Genomic DNA, 24,984 nt, shown 5'->3' with positions numbered 1-24,984 from the left:
AAAGGGCGTATTGTATATCTGGAAAATTCAATAAAAATTATTTAACATAAAGTGTGTATTTCTATATGCCTGTAGTTTCCTTTGGCTTGTCCAGGGTCAATTATTGTGCTCCAATGGCTTCAGTTTTACTGCTCTGGGTTTCTTAGCATTTTTGCCCATCTTAAATGCTAACACATGGCTGCTGTGGCCTGGCATACTATAGCTTGTTTGTCGATAAATGTGGAAAGACTTATGTTAATATGAATGTCGACTGTAACTGTAATTACCACAAGGGATTGCCATACAATTATGAAAATGTCTAATAGATATATATTTCAAAATTCAGTACAGCTGTCTTTTGCACACATTTCCTATTTCTCTATTCTTGTCTATCTCAGTTTTTATTTATTTTGCGATCGGATTAATTTTATCTTTCCTTTGCTTTTAAACTATTAAATGAAAGACCAAAATTGGACAATTGCTAATCTCACCAAAATGATAAAGGGGCCTCAGATTACAAATTTCAGTTCAAGCTAATGTCAACAGGTAGATCATGTTGGAACTTGGAAACAATTGTCCAACATGTTTAAGGGAATCTGTTAATGGCTACAGAACATAATTTAAAGCTGACTGCTTATGGTGAAGCTAGTAAAGGTTCAAGTCAACAGGCATGCATCTGATGTTGGAAAAGTGGCCCCAGTCTCATTTGGAAGATCTCCATGTAGTCTTTGAACAGGACCACACATATCTCCAATATCAGCCACAATACTGCCCACCTGCCCTCTGAAGCACCCTCTTCAAACAAGGGTATCATATCAGCTCTTAACCTTCTCTTCTCCAGGCTAAACATACCCAGCGCCCTAACTCTCTCTTCATAAGACCCTTCACCATTTTGGTGGCCCTCTTCTGGACACGCTCCAGCTTCTCAACATCCTTTTTGAATTGTGGTGCCCAGATAGGAGCACATTATTCCAGATAAGGTCTTACCAAGGCAGAATATATCTCTTGATCTAGACACTAAACCTCTATTGATGCATCCTAGAATTGCACTGGCTTTTTTATCTCCCGGATCACACTGTTGACTCATATTCAATTTGTGGTCTACTAGGACTCCTAGATCCTTTTCACACATAGTCTCATTCGACCAGGTGTCCCCCATCCAATATCTATGCATTTCATTTCTCCCCCCTAAGTGCAGTACCTTACATTTCTCTGTGTTGAAATTCATTTTGTTAGCTTTGGCCCAGCTTTCTAATCTATTAAGGTCATTTTGAATGTTGGGGTTATTAGCTATTCCTCCTAATTTGGTGTCATCTGCAAATTTGCTAAGCATGCTCCCAATTCTTTCATCTAAGGCCCGGTCCAGACGGGCGTGATAGGGCGCCCTCGTCACGTGCAAGGGACGGTGCTTCTAGATGCCCCTTGCCCCTCGCATATGACGAGGACGTCAAAATGGCACCACCCTGTACAGATGGGCACCACCATCATTACGTGATGGAAGCCTAGCGTTGGCATGTCGGTGCACCATTGTGATGTTGTGACGTGCGCCATTGGCGCACTGTGGCATCATAATGGTGCTGTAAGAAGAACCCGCTTTTTGTGAGTTCTTTTTGGTCCGTGGGGAAGTCCCGCAGTCTGGAGGCTATGGCTTCCCCGTGGACCAAAGCTGGGCACCGGGAGACTGTCCTTTTTGGATGGTCTGTCCCGCACCTAAAAGATGTTGGATAACACTGGGCCCAGGACACAACCCTATGGCACCTGCTAGTTTCTTCTCTCCATGATGAAGAGGAGGCATTGCTGAGCACCCTTTGGGTTCGGCTGGTCAACCAATTGCAAATCTATTTGATAGTTACATTGTCTAACCCACATTTAACTAGCTTGTTTGCAAGAATGTCATGGGGATCTTGTCAAAGGCCTTACTGAAATCAAGATACACTATATCCGCAGCATTCCCTTCATCTACCAAGTTGGTAATTTTATCAAAAAAAGAGATCAGATTAGTCTGGCATGACTTGTTTTTCAGACACCCATGTTGACTTTTTGTGATTATGGCATTCCCTTCCAAATGTTCACAGACTCTGTATAGATAATTAGATAATTAGTAGTGTATGTATTGTGGAAGGTATTGTGTTTGATGTATATTATTTGCTTCTGTGTTTTCTGTAACTTTTATTTTTTAAAAACAATAAAAATTAAAAAAAACCCACAAATGTTCACAGACTCTCTGTTTAATGATCTGCTCTAGAATCTTTCCACATATTGATGTCAGAGTAACTGGACCATAATTATCCCCCCCCCCTTTTAATTAATTAGGATACACCTTGCTTACTTATGTAGTCTAATCCCACTAACCACATTAACTCCACTACCAGTAAAAGCATCTTAAAGGAGGTACACAAATGTACCAAAAGAGGATATAAAATGGTGTTATCTAGTGTGCGCGCTACTTTGACTGTCTACTTAAGTATTTAGGGATAGCCTTGCCAACTAAATTTTGTTTCCAGGTGGTATTAAGTATTTCCAACAAGAAGAAGAAGATCAAAAATGCAGCTCTAAAGTCTGAACTCACAAACTTAGACTAGAGACTGATACTTTCAGTGTGGTAGACAATCATTGTATACAACAATCTTTTACCCCACTATTGGCACTAAAGCCCTGCAAAACCCATTCTTGTGAAGTTCTACAGGCACTTGTAAAACATATAAACAAAAGGCATATGTCACCTCATACCACTTTATTTAGTTTTCTTTGATGAACAAATAATAAACTTTATCTCCTTTCATCAGTGTAGGGTGGTACTCTTTCAACTTGTTATTCAACTACATCTTAACACCACTGTCATGACCTAACCTCCTCCCTGTACATCCTAACATTCTGCAACATACCTTAAAAAGGGTTCTCAAAACAGCATCTCGAGCAAAGCAAAATAGTCAACTACTGCATATTCATTTTAATCTGTCTAGAAGCAAAATATATTATGACCCGTCAGTGCTTCAAGTTTCAGACAAAATCTTTCCACTGTACTACCCACAGACTTTAGTTCAAAAGGCAAATATTTCACATTGAGCCCTGACTAAATCTATGCACACTTCAGCAAACAACTCCGAAATATTAAGATACTTTTCACATATTTTAAGTCTTTCAAAGTTTTAAAGGAAATGATGGCAAGACAAAATCTTTAGAACATAAATCAGCTATCATTGCAGGGTGGGGAGGATGGCAGGGGAGAGGGAGACTTCAAAGAAAAAAAGAGAACCTTACCTTATCCTCCAGCCGGATCAGTCTGGCTCCTACAGTATAGTATCCTTTGTCTACCCCCTTCTCTAAATTAAAAAAAGAAGGCACCGTTATATGATTCTAAAAATCTGCTGCTACTTTAGTTAGGTCCAGACAAAAGTAAGTAGAATGTTCCCTGACAACATGATGACAACTACAAATATACCCCATCTCATAAATAGATATCATTTGTTAAACAAAATACAAATATAAATGTATTTACCAGGTTATAATGCAGGATTAGAGCCTAAATACTCTGAAGGTGTTGGATCCTATCTGATAGAAGATAGGAAGAATGGAAGCTAAGGAAGGTCAGGCCTGGTTAGTACTTTGATGGGGGCTGCCAAAGAATACCACATGCTGTAGGCTATATTGCAGAAGAAGCCAATGGCAAACCACTTCTGAGTGTACTTTGCCTATGAAAACTCCACAAAATTGATGAGGTCACCATAAACTGAAAGGTGACTTGAAGGCGCACACACAATTAAGGAATAAGAACCAAGATTTCATTCTTGATATCTCCAACTGAAAGTATTTCAACTAGATATGAGGAAATGTGTCAGTTCTCCTTCTACCAGCATCCATCTTTTTGTATATTTTGGTGCATTCTTCAGAAATGAAATTAACTAGATTATCCTCTATTTGTACTGACCAAATTAATTATGTATAGCTATTTTCAGCATGGAGACAACCATGGTGTACCTATCTGCCATTATACCCATTAAAGATTAACACCCACCCCTGTAGAAAAAGGGTTATCCAGAACCATTTATAGGACAAAAACAGCCTTGGTTGCCTTGGTGGAAGACCTATGCTGGAAACTGGATTGAGTGGTGCATCTTTGTTGCTTTTGTTGGATCTCTCATGAACATTCAGTACCATCATGGTATTCTTTTGGGCAGCTTGGCTGATATGGGTCTTGGGAGCACTGTTCTGCAGTTGTTCCAGTCATTTTAGCTCTGAACTTTCCAAGAAGTTAGGAGTGGGGATTGCCGTTCATCCTCTTGGCTGTTAGCTTCTTGCATCTCACAAGGCTTAGCACTGTCCTCTATGTTTTTAACACCTACATGAAGTTGGGGGAAGTCAACTGGAGTTTAGTTTCAGGTGCCATCAACAGGCTGATGATATCCAACTCTCTTTTACAAGTGATGCCAAGGAGACCACCAAAATTCTGAATGAATGCAAACTAGATGCAGTTAAGGACTGGATGTGAGTAAATTCTCAGAGCTCACTCCAAACAAGACAGAATTTATGTTGGTCAGTAGGAATTCTATCCTGGGTTTGGGAGTATAGCCTCTTTTGGAAGGAATTGCAGGTGCTCAGAATCACAGAGTTGGAAGAGATCACAAGGGCTATCCAGTCCAACCCCTGCCATGCAGGAATTGTCAATCAAAGCATACCTGATAGATGGCAATTCCGCCTCTGTTGGAAAACCTCCACGGAAGGAGACTCCACCACACTCTGAGGAAGTGTGTTTCACTGTCAAACAGCCCTTACTATCAGGAAGTTCCTCCTAATGCTAAGGTAGAATCTCTTTTCCTGTAGCTTGCATCCATTGTTCCGGGTCCTGTTCTCTGGAGCAGCAGAAAACAACCTTGCTCCTTCTTCAATATGACATCCCTTCAAGTATTTAAACAGGGCTATCATATCACCTCTTAACCTTCTCTTCTCCAGGCTAAACATCCCTATCTCTCTAAGGTGTTCCTCAAGGGCATGGTTTCAAGACCCTTCACCATTTTAGTTGCCCTCCTTTAGACACTCTCCAGTTTCTCAATGTCCTTTTTGAATTGTGGTGCCCAGAACTGGACACAGTATTCCTGGTGGGGCCAGACCAAAGCAGAATAGAGTGGCACGAATACTTCCTTTGATCTAGACACTATACTACTATTGATGATCAGCTTCATAGCTTGGGGGTGCTCTTGCACCCAGAATTGATCATGGAAGGCCTGGTAGTTGCTGTGGCCAGGAATGCTTTGCTCAGTTTTGGGTTGTGTGCCAGTTGTGGCTTTTCCTAGGGAGGCAGATCTGGTGACAGTGGTTCATGTTGTAATGCCCTCTAAGTAGGCTGCCCTTGAAAAGTGTTCAGAAGCTATAGCTGGTGCAAAATGCAGTATCCAGAACATTGCCAGGAATGTACTTCACACACCAGATAATACTGAATTTAGAACTGCAGTGGATTCCAGTTTGATTCCAAGCTAAATTCAAAGGGTTTGTCCTCCTATAATGATCCTGCCTCAGATCTTCAGTACACAGGGGACACTCTGTTTCATGTCCCAAATAGGAACTGAAAAGCATGTATTAGGGGGAGATGGGTCTCCACATGCCTATTGATGGTCTGTATTTTATTCTTTATAAAAACGTGGTGAATATTCAACAGTTGGCCTTCCACTGATTTTTTTAATGCATGGGTTCAACTATCCATGGCTTGAAAATATTCCAAGAATATATAAATTACAAAAAGCAAACCTTTATTTTGCTATTTTATATAAAGGACTCCATTTCATTAAGCCATTGTATATTATGGGGATTGAGCATCTACAGACTTTGACATCCATGGGGGTCCTGGAACCAATCCCCAGGAGATACCAAAGGCCCACTGTATTTTGTAGAAAGTCCGATAACGTTTTGGCATTTATAGTGCACTCAGTGGTTTTCTTCAGGTGATTTTTTTTTTAAAAAACCCACCCTAAATATCAATAATAAATTAAATTTCAAAATTTTTGATGAGGATAACCCATAATTCAAGTTATATTTATGTAAAATACCCTAATGAGTCACATTAATTATGTTTGATATAAAAAAACTCCATATAAATAGAGGTAGATATTTCAATTGGAAACATTTCTGAAGTTGCTAAAAAAAGCTCTCTCCATATAACAGGAGTGTTAAACAATAACGAGGGATTAAGCCTCTAATTTTTAATTTATTTATGGATTTCAAAAGATGGCCAGAAAGAAGGGGAGGATAGAGGGATTGAGATTAAAAAATATATCTTCAAGTACATCTGATATAATCCATCTGAAAAGTCATGTATATCTTTTAAGAAGCAAAGTTTCTTGCTGCTCCTTGAGTTGACCTTGACTCATGGTAACCCTGGGCTCAAATGTGTTGGGCTTTTTACAAAATAGGACATTCACCAAGGTTTTTAAAGAATAGAGCACTAGTACATGGAAATTCAACTCTTCCTTTGACTGTTTTATGTCCTACTGCTTGCAACTCTAGGTTGGTGGCAGGGCTTTCTTTCTTGCAGGATCTAGCTGTACAACTCGCTTGTAAAGGATGACAGTTTGGCCCTTTTCCCTCTGAGTTTTTGGTGAGCCGCTAAGAATAACAAGCCCTTCAGTTCTTAAAATCAAGGATGGCTGCTCTCGTTATTTTAACTGACTGTGGTTTTTAATTAATTTTAAAGGGTTCTCTTAGTCTGTTTTTAAGGGTTTAAAAAGCGTTTATTAATATATTTAATAGTTTAAATGTTTATATTCATTGTACTTGGAGGCCTTGAGGTGTTGAGAAGTGCTACCTGAATGTTTACAATAAAATAATAAGATAAACACCAGTTCTGCAACACAAACACAGCTGAATTCAGAGGGATCCATACTAGACTTCAGAGATCTGAACAACTTGATGGACAAACCAATTTTATTGTTGTCCATATTCATATTTTATTAGCTCTTTCCTTGCTTAATATAAAACTAGTTGTGAACTTTGCCAAATGATGGTCTGAAGTAAAATTCCTAATTTAGGTTAGATCTTAACTGCCTTCAAGTTGATCTCGACTCATGGTGACCCTCTGTGAGACATCTCCAAGACATCCTGTCCTCCACTGCTCTGCTCAGGTCTTGCAGATTCAGGCCCATGACCTTCCTGATCAAGACTATTCATTTGCCATGCAGTCTTTCTAGTACCTTCTACATTTCCATGCATTATTGTCTCTTGCCATGATCACCCTCTTTTCCTTCCCTATGTATTGCCAGCAACTACCGTACTCTTGCTGCCACCACTGTTGGCAAATAAGTAAAGGGAGGAATGGGGGATGAAGTTGGTACTGTATTTTAGGGACTGGGAGGGCAGTTGGGAAGGGAAGTCTAGCAGTCTTCCAGTTTAAGATTTAATCCAGGATTTTAATAAAAGTAGTCCTTCCCCCATCCATGTAATTCCTCATCTGATGCAATTTTTAGAGCTGTACCTGGAAGAAAGAGGCCAGGTTTTCCCAGGGAATGATCCAGCCTTGGGGGAAAAAAAGAGAGGATATATTTACATACATATAATTATACAATAGATATTCAACACGCTTCAGTTTGTGCCAATAATGAAATTCATATTTATATTATCTATAGTGAGCAAGCTAAGTTCCTGGACAAGGGAACCCATTTTTTCCCTTGCAGAATACAAAATAATTCTACCCTATATAAGGCTCTTTATCCAGCTCTGCTACACTATACAACTGTCTGACAAATTTAGCACAATATCAAGATTATCACTTGATGAGAAATCTTCTGTGTTGTGTGTTCCTGACCAAGTGGGCAGCCTATGAACATAAAACTGTATGTGAATAAGCATCGCTTTTCAAACACCATGTAGATGGATGGATGCTATTGGTCTCAAATGCAGTCCTCTTTTCCACCAAGTGTGTTAGATACAGACATGGAAGATCAAACTGACAAACTCTACAGGCTGTGCAAAAACAAAACAAAACAAAACAAAACCAACCCAACAATCCCAAAGTCTGCTTCTTAGTGATGCTACATTCCAGTTTCTAGGAACTCTACCAATGTCACCATTCTTGATGAGTAAGAATCTTCTGTTGGCACTGCTTTCCACCTCTTTTATCTGTTGACTTAGATTCTCAAGCTCTGCTAATTAGTTTAATTGTTTTCAACTGAGTCAAAAGGGAACAGAATGTGACAATGCTGTGGCTTGTCAAGCTGTGACTGGCTAATTAAATTTGACTTAGCTACTGAGAGCTTCTGGAGTATTAAAAAAAACCCTGGCTATGGAGTTTGCTATCATCTCTCTTTAATTTGGGCTGAGACAACTGCAGAAGTCCATCATCACTTTATCTGCATCAGCAATCTACAATTCTTGCCCTGGTCCTTCACAGTAAGCTGCATTTCTGGCTAAAAATCAGCCACAAATTCAACCTGGAAGTGATCAATAATAACTTCTGTTTTTTATTTCCTATATTTTTGGCTGGGTCAGGATCCCCCCCCCTTTAGTTGTTTTGGGGGGGTGTTGTGAGATATACTTAATTCCACATTACCACATCATGGTTTTTTCTTTGGTAGCTTTGGTTGGTTTTGAATAAAAATTAAAATGGGGGGAGGTGTCTAGGGACTCGGGGAAGAGCACTGGGGAATGTAGTATACTGTAAAAATGGTGTTTACTCCACTGTATTTCCCCCTGCCCTGCTATACAGAAAATAAAGGTTATTGGCATGATTATAATCTGACATTTTGCATCATAGATGCTCCTCTTACCCAACCTGCCTCCAACATAAGCATCTTTCTAAGGACTGTACAGTGAGCTCTCGATATCCTTGCCATCTACAGATAGCAAGCCCCATTGCTTTCAATGGACATGCATGCATGAGGCCACATTAGCGGCTGCGCACATGCTGCACCTGCCATTAATGACAACGGGACTCAAGATCCTGCAATTTTCCTTATCCATGGGAGAGGTGTGTGTCCAGAATGGAACCCCTGTGGATACAAAGGGCCAACTGTATTTCATTTTGTCTGTCTTGGTTAGCCAGGTATTTCTATGACCCTCCTGGATATATTTAAAGTTATACTTAATGAACTTACACATAGCAAAGCTTTTTCTAGCAATCCTTGCCAATCTTGTGAGGAAAACAATCATCATCATCTGGCAGAGAGGGGCACGTGTTAAGGCTGAGAAACTATCTTCCTTAAGGCAACTGACTTCGTGCCAGGCCTGAAAATGCTGAGCTACTGAATTCCTGATTCACTTATGTACTACACTTACTATTGGCTTCCTTGTGTTCCTAATTGCATTCAATGGTTTGGGAGTAGGTGAGTGTTTTCTGAGGACAACCCCATGAATGAGTATGGTACAACAGATGTGTCAGTCTTTAATGTGTAACAGGGCTCTTTGTGATTTTTAACTAAAAGACAAAATATCTCTTGCACTGATTAAGAACTGATGCAAGACAATACTTTGAAGACTGTGCTCCAACAGAAAACTTCATCTCAACCTTGCTTCTGTCACCTACCATGTTTTCAGTTACAAGCTATGGTTCTCAGCTGTCTAAAATGCTGTATCAGCATTATACTGAGCAGTTCCATATGAAAACTGTATAATAATATAAATCAAATAATAATACAAGTTATATTTTTTGAACCCTTTAAATACTACAGAAATGCTAAGTGTTCTTTCACTACTCTACAGGAACAATTATCTTCACATTACCTAAAACTGTTTACAATGAAACTTCATTGAAATAATGCATTTTTAATAACTCTGGGCACAATATTTTCAGAGCCACATATTTCTGAAATATCTTTCTTCACCTAGAATGTCCTCAAAACCCCTCCAAAAACAATGAGTGATCTTGGCTGTAGAGTAACATACCTTCTTTGGAGTTCTTTTATTCGAACCATCATATTGAGGTGCCCTTGAGAATATTGTTCAATCACATCACGAACGTCATAAGGCTTCCGAGCTTGCTGGAAAAAAAAAAACCCACAGAAAAAACCTGAAAGATGAGAGATTCCCTAATAGATTTCACACACTTGAACCATACAGATATTAATAATGTTTTAAAATGCCTATATATTATTGTTATGTCATCCTGGAAAGTCAGTCAGTATTTTCATAATCGTATCCATTTTACAGATAGGAGGTAAGGTGGGAATAAAAGAGATTGGATTTCCTAAAGCTGAATGAGTATGTGTATGTGTGGGTGTGGGTGTGCAGGTGCACGTGTGTGTGTGTGTGCACATGCACATGTGTGCACATGTGCAGGTGTGTGTGTAAGACATGACCTCTAGCCTGGCCACTATTCATACCTATGAGCACTCAGGGCTTTGTGGTTTACATCTTGCCGACAAATACTCCCTCTAGAACACAGAAGCAGCTCAGGGAGAGAGTGGCCTGGCTGTTTATCAAAGTATACAGATATAAAATGGCAGATGTGGAAATTTTCTCAGATAATTTGGCTATTCTGTAAACAAAGAGGGGCTGATCATTTTGAAATTTTACAGATTTTGCAATGCTGAATGTGGAACACAGCTGAGCCCCAGTCCCCACATGCAGATTTGAAACAAAGTCAGGAAGCAGGTATCTTCTGCATTCTTCTAGCCTTAATTTGCTGTTGGATTGCTTTGCTATTTAAAACTCAAAAACCAGCTAGGGTTTCCTGAGATTAAGCGCTAAAAAACAAAAAAATAAAAACAAAAAAGTAACCTGGCAAATTTCTATTAGAATGCTGTTATGAAGGGAGTAAACACAAAAACTGATTGTGGGGTGGAGGTGGAGACTGTACTAGCTGTGGCTTTTGCTGTTTTGGAATCTGCATAAGCTCAGTGGGGAATCTGGGGCAAGACGAGTCTCCCTTTTAGCTGTGGTTCAATGGAGTAGAAAAAGGAGGAGAAGGTACACTGGAAAAAAACATTGTAATTGAAAAATAACGAACAACAGCTCATTAGTTGTGTTGTCTGCTTCTACTCTGCTACAGCCTCAGCTGGAGCCATTAGCATGCATTAAACACCTCCAGTGTGTGATGGAGTCATGCTTGGAGTGCAGCCATGGGATCCTAGAAATTGCAGATAAAAGCAGAGAGGAAAAACAGATCTTGTAAAAAAGAAACACCCACATGAAGGAGGGGAAGGGGGGAAGGAGGAGGTGAAAAAGAAAGAAAGAAAGAAAGAAAGAAAGAAAGAAAGAAAGAAATGTCACCAGTCATCAGAAATCTGGGCCTACCTGGACACTGGCTTTAGGAAACACAAGTTTAATGGGGGGAGGGGGTTGGCATTAGGAGGATAGGGTAGAAGAGGTCTGTTGTATTTCAGTGTTTACACTGAAATTGTTGCTTATTAAAAACTCTTCCTACTTGATTGCATGCAGACACTGACACATCATTATTTGTGGCCAGAAAAAAAGCAGACCATTGTCTCTCAAAACCGGGCAACTGTGCCAACATCACTCTTTGGACTGACTGGCAGGGGTGCTTTGAAAATAGTTTGTGTAAATACGCCCCTCCTTCCCCAAGCCATTTTTGTGGGGCTTTTCTATTGAATCATAATGGCTCAGAGCCTAGATGTGCCATAAAGGGTTGCGTGGGAGGGGGGGCAGAAAGGGAAAGAGGGGAGGAGGAGAGAAGGCTACACAAATGCATAATTAATTTTATTCCTTTCCAGTAAAGTTTATTTTTTCAAACCTCCCTTTGTTCAGGTAGAATCAGCCATTATGTTAAATAATGCAAGATAAAAATATCACTGAGCCCTGTCAAATGTCTAGAATGGCTCAGCCTATATATATTGAGATGTAAAGGTGACGTATTTTTTTTCTTATCCATTTTCTCAATAACTTCTTTTATGCATAAGCACCAGAAGAAGAAAAAAACTATGACAAAACAGGATTGTGATCACAATCAGGAACCCAACTAACTCAATTCAAACTAAGAGCCTGGCTATATCTTACACTCATCATAAGGGAAAAAAAAATCAGTTTTATGTGTAAGATGGGCTCTCACCACTGAGAATTCTTATAGTTCCCTGGAGACACAGAGAGAAAACAGTAGGACTCATAGAGCCACTGTCTGTCTTTCTCTGTTTCCTTTTTCTCTCTGTGTTTATCTTATCTTGTTTAGCAACTAATTTTCTTTGGGATTCTGAGGGGCTGGAACAAGGACAATTAGTTGCTAACATCATATAAGATTTTTTAAAAAATAGGTGGGACACAACAGTTCAACATTTCCATCCCATGTTTTCTCTTTCTGCTTATTTTCAGATGGGTGTATGTGTTGTAAAGCAACTGCACTGCTGCTCATAGTATTCATCACTGAATACAGGAACCTGAAAATTCAGAATCTACAAAAGATGTACAAATGATCCTGTTCTTTGCATGCTGCATGTTACTTAAAGTTTTGGGTAACCAAGAACTTATTTGGACAATTGGTAGCTATTTGATATACACACAGTTTGTACATAGAGTTTCCCTGCCTAGGCAGGTTTGCCCAGTACCTATATCCTCATTGCTGTTGCTATTGCCATTCATTACCTGAAATTTCTTTCGGGCTACAAAATACTGCATTCTCCTCACAACTCTGACAGCTCTTCGATGTGCTTCTGTCAACCTACAAGAAACAAACAAACAAACAAACAAGTTGAAAATGCTTTTACATACAGAACAAAACAGTTTTTAATAAACAGATATACAATAATATATTAAGCATGCATGTCCCCTTAGATTTTGTGTCATGTGGCAGTTCAGTATTGCATTCTCTAGGGCTTAGCCTTTTTTCAGAATAGATGCTTGGGACCAGCATATACTCTCTCCTGATACACACAATGGTTTAGGATGTTAAAGATAAGGAATGATTTGCCCTCAAAGGAGCTCAGATCCTTGGCCTTTAGATGAATCTCTATTAGAAATGTGATCTGTTCAAACATGTTTTTTTGCAGTGTCATTGGTGCCCACATGAATCCAGAGAAAGGGTAGTACTCTGCTTCTGATAAGTTTCGGCAAGTTGTCAGTGACGTCTCAGATACAAGCATCAGGAAGACAGCACATTTCCTGGTTTGTCTTGTCCAGCTGGCAAACAGATCCCTCCATATCCTTAGCAATGAATGCCCTACCACCAGCACCTTTCTTGTCTTCTTGCTGTAGGTGGTGGGTTGGGGTGCCTCCTTCCTTGACATGCAGTGTCTCTTGCTTGTGCAAGATTTAGGAAATTATTGCTTAGTTGGAATGGTTCTGAATTCATTGTACATGGTCTGTTCTTGGCAATGACTGTCCTACATAGTGTTTCCTCAGTGTTACAGTCCTCTTTGTTTTCATTGGCTCTGTAGAACCAATTGTCCCTCTGTTATATGCAGAAATTTCTCGTGTTATATTCTGTGTTGAAGAATCCTAACATGTGGCTACAGTGCTTCCAAAAGGGCCACCAGTTTGCACTTGCTCTAGGTGTAGTCAATGAGATTGTCTGGTGAGAAGATAAACATTACACAGATGTTGCAATAGACAATGACAGATCCTTCTAGCTCCATCCCAGAAGTTTGTTTCTTGACTCCTTTCAGACTGTAATAATTCTTACTAATATAACTGTGTGCTACAAGGTACACATCACTGGCCCTCAGAGACTGAGCCCAAAGGCTGAAGTAGCTGTTATATAGAGCTACTGCTTGCCACCTCCACCCCTAAGCATGTCAGTGACTTAGCAGAATCCCCACCCCTTAGTCCATGGGCTCAGGGAGAGCCCATGGACCCAAATAACCCACCCACAAACTTTCTAAAGCAATTACGTAAACCTACGTAAAAACAAAAGAAGGGCCTACATGTTGGAAATGCTGAATATACATTCCACTCCCCAAGAAAGGATTGCAGTAACCAAGGAATATTGCATTAATTTTCCACACAAGCAAAGGGATACTCAAAATTCTATAACAAAGATCTTTACCACACATGGAGCAAGAGATGTCAAGTGTTCAGGCTGAGTTCAGGAAAGGAAGAGGTACAAGGTATCATATTCCAAACATACATTGGATAATGGAGCACACCAAAGAATTTCAGAAGAAAATCAGCCTGTGTTTTATAAATTATAGCAAAGCCATTTAATGTGTAGACCATGAAAAGCTATGGATCGCTGTTAAAGAAATGGGCGTGCCACAACATTTGATTGTCCTGATACATAACCTGGACTCATGACAAGAGGCTACCATCAGGACATAATATGGAGAAAATGAATATTTCCAGTTGGTAAGGGAGTCAGGCAAGGTTGCATTTTATCACCCTGTATTTAACTTGTATGCTGAACACATCATATGTGAAGCAGGTTTAGACTCACAGGAAGGAAGCATGAAAACTGGAGGAAGGAACATGAACAATATAAGGGGGATCATACTGTCCTAGAAGACTTGGAGGTCTTTCGTTCACAGGGTCACCATAGGTCAGTCAACTTGAGTGCAATTAACAATAACAAAAATGCTTGAAAATATACTTTGGGGATAACAAAAATCTTTGGGGTGAAATAGACCTCCCCACAGGGGTGGCTTGAAACCGCCCCTGAGAGAGCTGGGTTAGGATTGTAGCTCCAATCTGGCTTTTACCTCCCTGCCATGGCTTTATGGCATTCCTGTAGTATGTAGTCGGTAAACGTGTGGGCAGCCAAGCGGCTTTCAGGCAGCTTCGGTGTGTGCACTGTGCATATGCCATGCCCCCAAGCCATTGGGAAGCCGGTGTTTTGAGTCAGTCTGTTTCAGCTCTTCACCTTTGTTATAGAATTTTGTGGATCTCCAAATCAAATCAGTTTGTACAGGAACAAAACCTGAAGTTTTTCAGACTTTTTTTTTTGTCTTCTATAGGGACTCTTAACTGATTTTTTTCATCAGTTCCTAACATTGCCATGGGGTAAATTATTATTGGATTGCCAGACCTCTTTATTCCACAAGTTGCAGGGATATTAGTTTCTTCTTGGGGCAGATCTACATTGGCAAGAATACTTTGGGATGCTCCTGTAGCATTTTGGTCCTAAAACTACCCTGAATTCCCTGTTATCCTCATTCCAGATCGACATTGGATGGCAGTTTACACAGCATCACATTACGCCATCCACTGCCGGTGCCGCTGGCACATATTTGAGTCAGTCTGTTTTGGCTCTTCATCTTTGTTATAGAATTCTGTAGCTCTCCAAAACAAATCAGTTTGTACTCCAGAGACTTTTTTTTTGTCTTTCATAGGGGATCTTAACTGATTTCTGAGGCAAGCTACAGGAAAAGAGATTCCACCTGAACATTAGGAGGAGCTTCCTGACAGTAAGGACAGTGGAAGACACTCCCTCGGAGAGTGGTGGAGTCTCCTTCTTTGGAGGTCTTTAAACAGAGGCTGGATGGCTCTCAGGGATGCTTTGATTGAGCGTTCCTGCATGGCAGGGGGTTAGACTGTATGGCCCTTGTGGTCTCTTCCAACTCTGTGATTCTATGATTCTATTAATCAGGGCTGACTCTGCTGAGCTTCCAAGATCAAACAGGATCTTGTATAGATAAACTACCGTACATTAAATTAGAAGAATATTCTGGTAATGTTCCTACCATGCTTTAGGTGAGCACTGTTCTCGCTTTTTGTTGCATTCAGAACACCAAAACTTTGTTTAAACTGAATGTTATATTCATATTTTCTTTCTAGTGACTTGTCAATACTTTGTCCTCATAGTCATATGATCATTGAATAAATTATAAACTTGTAAGTTTATCCTGAGGTCAAAAGATTTCACAATTTGATATACTGGTCTCCTGGAAAGTTAGGCTAAATTGCAGTAACCTTTAAATAATGTTTATTACTAGGCTACACAATAAGTAAAACATTTAGAGGTTGTTGGTTAGTGCTTCAGGTGATTAACTCATTCAGAGGGCAAGGTAATGGCAAACCTCCTCTGACCAAATTCTGTTAAGAGAACTCTGTGATAGTTTTGCCTTAGGGTTGCCGTAAGTCAGAAACAACTTAAAGACACACAACAACAACAACAACGAGACATTGGGCCAGAGCAGATTGACAGGAAAAAGCACCTCCATCCTGCATTATCTGAAAGCAGGTTGAAACCCTGCTGTTCACACTGCCCACACAAAGGCAGCCCAAACACCCATGAGCTGTCCACACTGTGCAACATCAAGCCTGCAGTGTGATTATTAGTATTATTATTTCTGCTGCCTGCCCACCATGCATGTACACCATCACACAAACACACAGCCAGTGACCTTCACTTACCTCCCTCTTTCTGCCCAGATGCCTTTCCATTCAACACCCACCCATATGATCTGCTGCACAGTCACATGTGTGATGTATCACCTGTGCAGTGCATTGGTGCATCAGTATGCCACTGGCAAAGTACAATCATAGAGGCTCCCAATGCATGCCCCCTTCACCCCCCTTCACCCCATACCTCCCTATCAGACTGTCTGGCTTGTGTATTGTTAGGAAGGATTGAATTAGGGGAATTTTAATTAGCTCAAATTTAGCCGAGAGGTGGCCCTAACAATACCATGTGCCCGGATCGTGTCCCAAATTGTATACCAGAGGTCGCCAGCACACCCCAAGAGAAAGAGGCTCTGATACTGATTAGTTGCAATTAAAATGGTATTGTTTATTATAGCACAAATAAAACCACACAGCAAAAGGGGGCGCGCGCGCGCACACACACACACACTCAATGCTACAGCAGGGGAGGGGTAAGTTCAGGAGATAGGTTGAGAAGGAGAGGCACCAGTGATATACTACCTTAGAAGTCTTCTCCGGGAAGTCCTGATGAAGCTTGGATGGACAGTGAATCACAGCCGCAGGAACGGAAAGAGGGCCGCGGTGGCTTAAGAGCCGAGTTCAAGTTGGTGACAGTGAGAGCTCAGTTTAGCTCAATGATTTCAGCAGAATTCAATGCTCAAAGAACCCAGGCTCAAAAAACCCAAGGAGGGTCCGAAAACTCAGGGTTTATATAGGGGGAAACGTATCCCGAGGCTATGGGACTTGCTAGACAAAGGCGTTGATTGCCTGGGCTTTGTTAAGCCGAGAGCAAGCAATGGGTTGCACAATGCATTAGGTCAGGACACAATTCGGAAGGGCAGCCGACTTGATTGCTGAGCCATTAAGCTGATCACTGGCCCATTAAGTGAGAAGCCAAGTCCATTGTCTTATTTGGGCAGCAGAGGAGATTCTGGTTTGGCGACTCCCAAGACTTCCTATGGAATTTCCCAATTTTGGCTTTTTCTCTAAGGCTCTGCCTGGGTCAGGTGAGCTGCTTACGTGATCTCTCTGCTTTCAGGTTAATGGCGGGTCTTCCATGGGGTCAGTCAGAGGTCATAGCACAGACCGCATGTACCCAAAATTTTATATAAATCCAAACTTGGTAACAGTATGTTGTAATTACGTCCATTGCATTATTGGTGATCATGTTTTTGCTTTGCCACATTAGCCATGGGCTGTTTATATACCAGTGCAAGATGCACATTTTCTGCCTTAAGTGGGAGTATCCCAGCTTTTTTTTTTTTGCTCCAGTTTTTAGCACTGGGGCACAGCTTTGTTTTACTTCCAAACCACTTTTGCCTCATGTGTCATCTAAGACCCCTGCCTTCAAAGCAGCTGTAAGTTGCTTTATTTTGCTTGTGTGTTTCACCCCTTAATCAAACATTGTTCTGATAATACTTAGGTATTGAAGTTTACCAGATATCTTTAGGTCTGCAGTGTCTTTTAAACCACTTAACAAAAGATAAGTGGTGAAGCAGCAGTTCTGGAAATACCATAGTGATTAACAGAACTAGTAAGAAAGCTTTAGAAATGCAGCCAATACATAGTAGTGTATGCTAGAACATCTAAGATGCAAACTTCCTACTCAGGTGCTCAGTAGCTGGTAAATCCCCAACCCCTTCAGAAGACACCAGTTCATATTCAAATTAAAGACTTTACAGAAGGTTGTATTCTTTAGAGATGCATTAGTGGGTATTAGGCTGTTCTGTCCTTCATCTCATGCCCTGCTTATAATCAGCTTCATACTTGTTTCTTATTCTGTGATAAAAAAAGCAATTGGTGGGAGTCATACTGAATATGGATAGTACTATATAACTTCCTCTTACTGATGCCCAAGTCAGCTTTTCAGCCTCCTATAGCTATTTTTCATTTTTCAGATAAATCAGGTGACAGCTAGTTGTAACAATGCCAACTAGGTTATGAGTGAGCTCTGAGTTGGCAACTCCTTGGTATAAATCACAGCTGAGTCATGATATACATGGCAGCCTCAGATCAGCTGCTGTCTTTCAGATATGCCTTTTAACATAGGAATAAATTTTTTTTTAATGTGGTCTGAGTCCTCAAGAAAATGCTCCTGTATGTGCTGATGCCAGATGGTTTCCATGTTAGTGGGACAGGAAATCCACTTTGGGCTTTATTCTAGACTTAAAAAGTGTTGAAACTATTTTAGCTTTTTTAAGTGTGGGGGGGAAAAAGAGCAGATTCACTATAACCCTGACATGGAGGGCACCTGCCCACATGTTCCAAATGCAATAGAACCATTGTTCCAAACAGAATGGAACTCTTAGCAACTCTTCTGTAAGTGCCAGCACTGAAAATGCTGTAAAATTATTTTGAACACTAGTTGAATAAATACAGGATGTGTTCCAAGGTAAGATGGCATCATGGATCCGGAAGATGAAATTTACTATTTCCTGGAAAGGTGGCTGCCTGTTCTGAATTACACAAACTGTCACTCCTGAGAGGCATAGTTTGAGTTGTGATTTTCCTCATATGATAGTTTGCTATGTAGCTATGACTATCCAGTTACTGTTTGTGGGCGGGGCTGGCGTGCCTGGCTGCATTACTCTCTGAGGAAGTGAGAAAGGGAAGCCACGTGCGCAACAAACTTACCACGCACGTGTTTGCTGTTACAGTGTTTATTCACCCAACACACAACTTCCCTCTTCCACAGTGCAATAACAACAAGCCAACGGGCCAACAATAGTCCTTTTTAGGAGTCCTTAGGCAAACTGTCATCAGAGGAACTTTTCCTGAGAGTCGGGCCTCCAACGCCGCTTCTTCCCTGTCCTCCAGAATGCTTCTCCAGGGGCTCACAATCCGCTTTCTCCCGGCCTAGCGGAGGTGGACCACACTCCCACTTGTCTCCTTTAGGGTCCCACCACTCGTCCTCCAGATCCCGGGCTAGTGGTTTCTCCCACTCTTCCTCGTCCGAGAAATTATACACACCCTCCGTACGAGGGTCCCTCAATTCTACACCCTGGTGAGGACCTCGTTTTCTAAAGGTAGGTCGGGCCTGAAGGGATACTGGAACTCCTTCCCTCCCAGGGCTCCGCTTTACCTGCCCTCTCCCTGGCTCGACCGCAACTCCCCGTCCTCCTCTTCCGCGACGTCCTCTGCCTCCCGCGCACCACTGTCCCTCCTCTTTTATTTCCCCTTGAGGGTCTTTCCCCTCCTCCTTCTCTCGCTCCACCCCTGGACTCCGCCCTCTCTCTCTCTCCCCTCCTGACACTTTTTCCTCCTCCCCCTCTGGGAGTCTTTCCCCTTGATTCTCCACCTGACCCACTTCTGCCCTCCCAGTTCTCTCTATTCCTCGGCTCACCCCACTACACTGTTGTTCCTTTTTTTTTAATGCATGGCTTCTTTTATGATTGACTCTATGCAGTGGTAATGTCTCAATGGCTTCCTCCCCCCCTCCCAGTATGTCACTGAAAAAAATCAAGTGTAAAAAACAAACAAACAGCTTCATTTATATACCACTTCATACTGAACTAACAGTGTCTAATCAGTTTACAACTGTAAGCTAATTGCCCCCAATAAACTGGGTACTCATTTTAGTGACCTCAGAAGGATGCAAGCCCGAGTCAAGCTTGAGCCCTTTTGCTGGTATTGAACTTTCAACCTTATGGTTTGTGAGTGAGTGGCTTTAGTACAAGCATTTAACCACTACACCACCAGGCGCAGTTGCACTTTCAACATGGAACAGAATCAGAATTGCTAAAACATAGATTATCACATAAGAATAAATAATTGAATCTTAACAGCATAGAAGCATTTTTGCCCAGTACCTATGATATGACATCACTTCCCACTTATTGCTGCCATGCCTCCCAAGCGCGGGTAAAATGCACCTTCTCATTTATGGGAGAAACCAGCTAATAATTTCCCAAACGTGCTGCTGTACAATTTCTCCTCAGGTGTGTAAAGCTCCTCTCAGGTGCTTAAAGTTCCAAGATTGGGGAGTCACATGGCATGAGGGAGCCTGATTCTTGTTCTTCCCCCCTTCCCTTCACTATTCCAAAGCACACTGATTTGGTCCCTTTCCCCCACACCTGTCATGCACCAGACCTCAGGCTCCCCTTTCCACCTCTTTCTACCTGAACAATCTTTCTTTCCCCAACCCCCTTCCCCACCCGTCAGCATTTCCTTTCCACTTCTCTCTGCCAGAATGCTATTACATCCTTCTGTCTCAACCTTCTGCCAGATCTCTTTCCATCTCTCTCTGCCATGATCCCCTTTCTGCCAGGGCTTCTGAGGGAGCAATGGTGGTGCAGTGGTTAAATGCTGGTACTTCAAGCAAGACATTGTGAGTTTAATCGTGCAGGGCTCCAGGTTGACCCAGCCTTCTATCCCTTTGTAGGTCAGTAAAATGAATACCCAGTTTGTTGGGGGCAATTGGCTAACACATTGTAAACTGCTTACAGAGTGTCTAGCACTATAAAGTGGTATAGGCCTGTTACAGACAGCCAAAATAAAGCTGCTTCGAGTCACAGTAGAGGTATGGTATTTCAATGATGCATGCATCCTAAGAGTCCAGAAGTCACACCAAAGCCACGCTCCAGACTGGAGCATGGCTTTGGTGTGGCTTCTGGACTTTTAGGATGCATGCATCATTGAAATACCATACCTTCACTGTGACTCGAAGCAGCTTTATTTTGGCTGTCTGTAACAGGCCATAGAAATGTGTTACTGCTATTGCTATTGCCTCTCTCTGCCAGAAGTAATCTCTTTTTAAAAAGTGGTTTTTTTAAAAAAATAAAATACATTGTTTGTATTGCCATAATGATCAAGATACAGCCAAAATTAAAGTTAAAATAAATGAAAGGCACAAAGTTAGTCTGCTTTGGGATATGAATGGGGAAGGGTGAGAAAGAGAGGAGGAGAATCAAGCCTTCTAATGCCATGTGACTGCAGCCATCCCGGAATTGAAGTGAGGATACTTATTGCACCACAGAGTTGCGAAAGAAGCACAGTGCTGTGAATGAAGAGGTGTGTGATAGGAGACATTTTACTGTCAGTATGTTCCCCTTTCCTTTAATAATGTGATTGCTATGGGACATGAGGCTCGTGTGATAATCTCTGTAGAATCAATCTGTGGCAAAGCTGCTCGACCTTAAACTCTTGATCCAAGGTGCCTTGAATGAGAGAGGAGAAAGGACAGCAGAGAAGAGTCTTGAAAACTTGGGAAAGCTCATTATTTGGATTCAACTGAGATGCTGGGAATACAATGAAGGCGAATTAGCATAGTCAGAATGAAGCCTCCACTCTAACAAGAAGAATATTGTTGGAACAGAAAGATGGGATTATTATGGCTTGCTATGAGTTTCTCTTTTCCTTCTTTATGAGATAAATTTGAGGGAAGGGAGACTAAAGAAAATACTTGAACAAATGGCTAAGAGAAGTGTAAGAAACCTTTGGGCTTTCAATATTATCTAAGACTTTTTTTTCTGAAATATTATCTGAAAAAAATCCCCAAAATGATGTCATTTCCAGATTGAGACAGAATTGGTTCACTCTTCTCTGACAGACAAGAATTAGGGTTGGGTGCCAGTTTTAACTGAGAGCCATAACTATCCATGTGCCCCCATAAGTATGTGTTTTTCAGCCATATATTGGCCAGAAATGTGCAGATTCTTTAGTGTGTTTCATCTCTTTGTCTTGGGGAGGGTGAAAAGGCTTATTTCAGTATAGACACAAGCCTTGTTTAATCTGATTCTCCCTGAATGACAGCTATTCACCAAGAATGCAGACAAGAGCTCTTACCCAGTTCTTGTAGTACTTCAGATGGGGGCAGGGGGGAATGTGGCCTCTGAGGCTGTACTAAACTTCTCCAGAATCCCTGGAACATTCCTTTTCTGGCCATATAAAAGAGTGCAATCTGCTTATCCTGGAAACCTCCAGGAATGACATTCCAGCTACTGAATAAGTTGCAGGTTCCATGTCCTTGTATTGTTTAATATCCCTTCTTATCAAAAACCTCTCCAACCATTTCGAGTGGGGGGTATTTTTGGAGGCCATTTTGGTAGCCCATGCCACTTTGGAAGGTTCCAGGGCAGAAAGGTGCCACCCAGGTCTGCCACAGTAGTTCAGCTCTGTTTCAGATGCAAAACGTATGTTCTAACACTGAATGAACTATAGCCTAACCAAGATCTTCATTTTATGAAGGAAGATTTAAAAAAAAAAAAACTCCAGTCAGTTGTTCTCAATTCCATGGTGTTTTTTCCTGTTGCTGAGAAATGCTTCAACCTACACAATTTCCCTCTGCCCCAGAATGAAATAAACTCGTTTGAGTATTTACAACCCTATACATCTTAATTACAAAGTATGTTTCACTGAGATCAATAGGATTTCCTCCCATTAAATATGTAGAGGGTTGCAGTATTAGACTCTGTGTCTGTTTTCAGTATTTCTGATCATTAAACATCCAAAGGCACCTGCATTTCTCAGTCACTTACTGCTCTGGAAATCGTGGAAGGAGCAAGCCTAGAGTTGTGATACACACAGAGATGTAACTGGCACCATCTTCTTCACAATCCAGTCATAAAAAAGCAGAAGTTAGCTGAATTACCCACTGACAGTAGTCAAATGAAAAAAGAAAAAGAAAAAAGAGACAGCAGACAGAAGCTATACTTCATTTGACTTTGGTTCATAGAGACTAATTTATTTCTCTGGTACGCCAACATTTCTCCCATGGCTAGTGGGAATTAGGATGCCATACCATACATTGTACATGTACAAAGGCACATTGTGCTATATATTCACTCTGAAAACATTTTAACTTTTCTGAGACCTTGTACATAAATATTAGCTGATGAAATTACAGTGTACACTTTAAAATCTGTGTTATATGTTTGTGCGGAACTCCTAAAAATATTTGTTTGGGCAAATAAAGTTATAGGGAAGTATTTTACAGTAATAATTAGATTTAAAAGTTCCTATTGGCCATCTCCCTAAAAATATGCCTTCAGTAATTATGAATTGTAGCTCATAGATGAGACAAACTTTTCAACTTGATTGGATTCCTTCTTTTTATATATATATAAATTTTATTACATTTAAAAGAAGAACAATAATTAATGTCAGCATAGCATACGATATACAACATTTACATAGTTATATGGGTTTTTACAGTTTATCCCAACATCTTAGATTAATTAAGATAGTCTGAATTTTCCAAACCTTTCTTAAATTACTATTCTTGTTGACTGGATTCCTTCTAAGTCCATTTGAATACTACAGATAATATTATGAAGCCAACACTTTTCCCCCTTTCCTTCATAGACCAGTATTAAATTTTCTGTTTTAGAATGACTTTTTTGGGGGAGGAGGGCATTTAAATCAATTCAGTAATTCAACTGCATATGGTTATATCACCACCAACAGTAACATGACCAGGGTTACAACATCTCATGAGGATTAGAGTTTGCAAGCCAATAAATTTCACTTGTTCTTAAGTAGTAAGAAGGTTGGTTAATGGCTCAGTACCATGTGTAATAGCCAGGATATTTCATACACTCTCATTTAGGTAGAATAGCCAGAATAAACTTTCACTTACTCCGCTTACTCAGGTAGACATCAGGCTATCCACCATGGGCTTACCACCCACAGCACAACTCATGGGTGGTTAACAGCCTTGCTCAACAACAGCAAGATCTTCACATACAAAGTTCTTTTGATGGCAACAAAAGTAAGAACATCTATGATTCTATAAGATGGGTGAACACTTTCCCCATTTCTCACTCTCTCTCTCTCTCTTTTACAAACATACACTCTGAACATAATTGGTAAGAATTTTTTTTTAAAGTATAGCTTACAAACTATGGCCCGTTACAGATGGGCCTAAAAGTGCGTGCTCCGCGTGTATTAGGGTTAGGAAGCGGCGGTGCTTCCGGACACCCCAACCCTAGCGCGCACGGAGCACACACAAAATGGTGGCGGCCGTTCCACATGGCTGCCACCATTACTACGTCACAACCGTGCCGCCACTAAACAGGGCGGCACGGTTGTTACGTAGTGGGGCCGCGTGAGGGCGCTTAGTGCGCCCTTTCCGCAGCCCCGGAAGGAGCTCCGTTTCGGAGCTCCTTTCAGGTTTGCATCGCTGGGCACAGCCTTTAGATGGCTGTGCCCAGCGACGCAGAGGAGAAAGGGGCCAAGCAGCTCCTTTCTCCTCCTCCCCACCGCCACGGGGTGTCCTTGGGGCTTGAAGCCCCAAGGGCACCCCTTTCCAGGCCTCAGGGAAATGGCCTTTTGCCACTTCCCCGCGGCCTGGAAAGCGGCAGATCGGGGCCTCAGCAGTTGCCGCTCTGGCCGGTGAGGCCCCGATCCAGTGGGGAAAGGGGCGGGTGCAGGCCGCCGCTTTTCGGCAGTCCGTAATGCACCTGAGTATTTCCAAAAGCATTCTTGTGTGTGGGAATTCAGGCTCAGACCAACTGCAAAGGGGCATGGCAAAGCCAAGCAGAAAGCAATCTCTTACATCTGAACTAGATGAGAAGCCAGTGAGTAGGCTGCTGGCAAGGAGCACTTTCTCTGCACTCATTTTTTTTTTGGCAGCTTCAGGTCGCCTTAAGCCAATCCGGAGGTGTGTGTCATCTGCACACCACACCCCTGCAGCGGCTGGAAGCTGCACTTTTTGGTCCATGTGTTTTGGGCCATAGTATGTTAGTCTTTTACAAAGAAAATCACCAAAAAAATAAATAAAAATATCTTGTGATAGGGGTAGCTGAAAGATTAATAAATTTTATTTGACATTATCTTTCA

The 24,984-nt window shown here is 41.3% G+C and overlaps 1 protein-coding gene across 5 annotated transcripts in view; it reads right to left on the bottom strand.

The window, feature by feature from the left end:
* Positions 1-24,984, bottom strand: part of LOC149312555 (potassium voltage-gated channel subfamily KQT member 1-like) — a 383,931-nt gene that overhangs the window by 167,070 nt on the left and 191,877 nt on the right. For all 5 annotated transcript variants that reach the window (XM_089524864.1, XM_089524859.1, XM_089524861.1 and 2 more), the window contains 4 exons: positions 12,496-12,571; positions 9,847-9,941; positions 7,442-7,482; positions 3,241-3,302 (listed from right to left, as the gene is read on the bottom strand). In XM_089524864.1, the coding sequence (XP_089380990.1) occupies positions 3,241-3,302; positions 7,442-7,482; positions 9,847-9,941; positions 12,496-12,571 (274 nt within the window). The remainder of the gene's footprint in view (positions 1-3,240; positions 3,303-7,441; positions 7,483-9,846; positions 9,942-12,495; positions 12,572-24,984) is intronic.

This window comes from Sceloporus occidentalis, unplaced genomic scaffold, assembly GCF_023333645.1.
Source record: "Sceloporus occidentalis isolate IW3139 unplaced genomic scaffold, rSceOcc1.0.p SCAF_5, whole genome shotgun sequence".
Classification (NCBI taxonomy): Eukaryota; Metazoa; Chordata; class Lepidosauria; order Squamata; family Phrynosomatidae; genus Sceloporus; species Sceloporus occidentalis.
The sequence above is the reverse complement of the archived record's forward strand: the minus strand, read 5'-3'. Positions and strand labels throughout refer to the sequence as shown.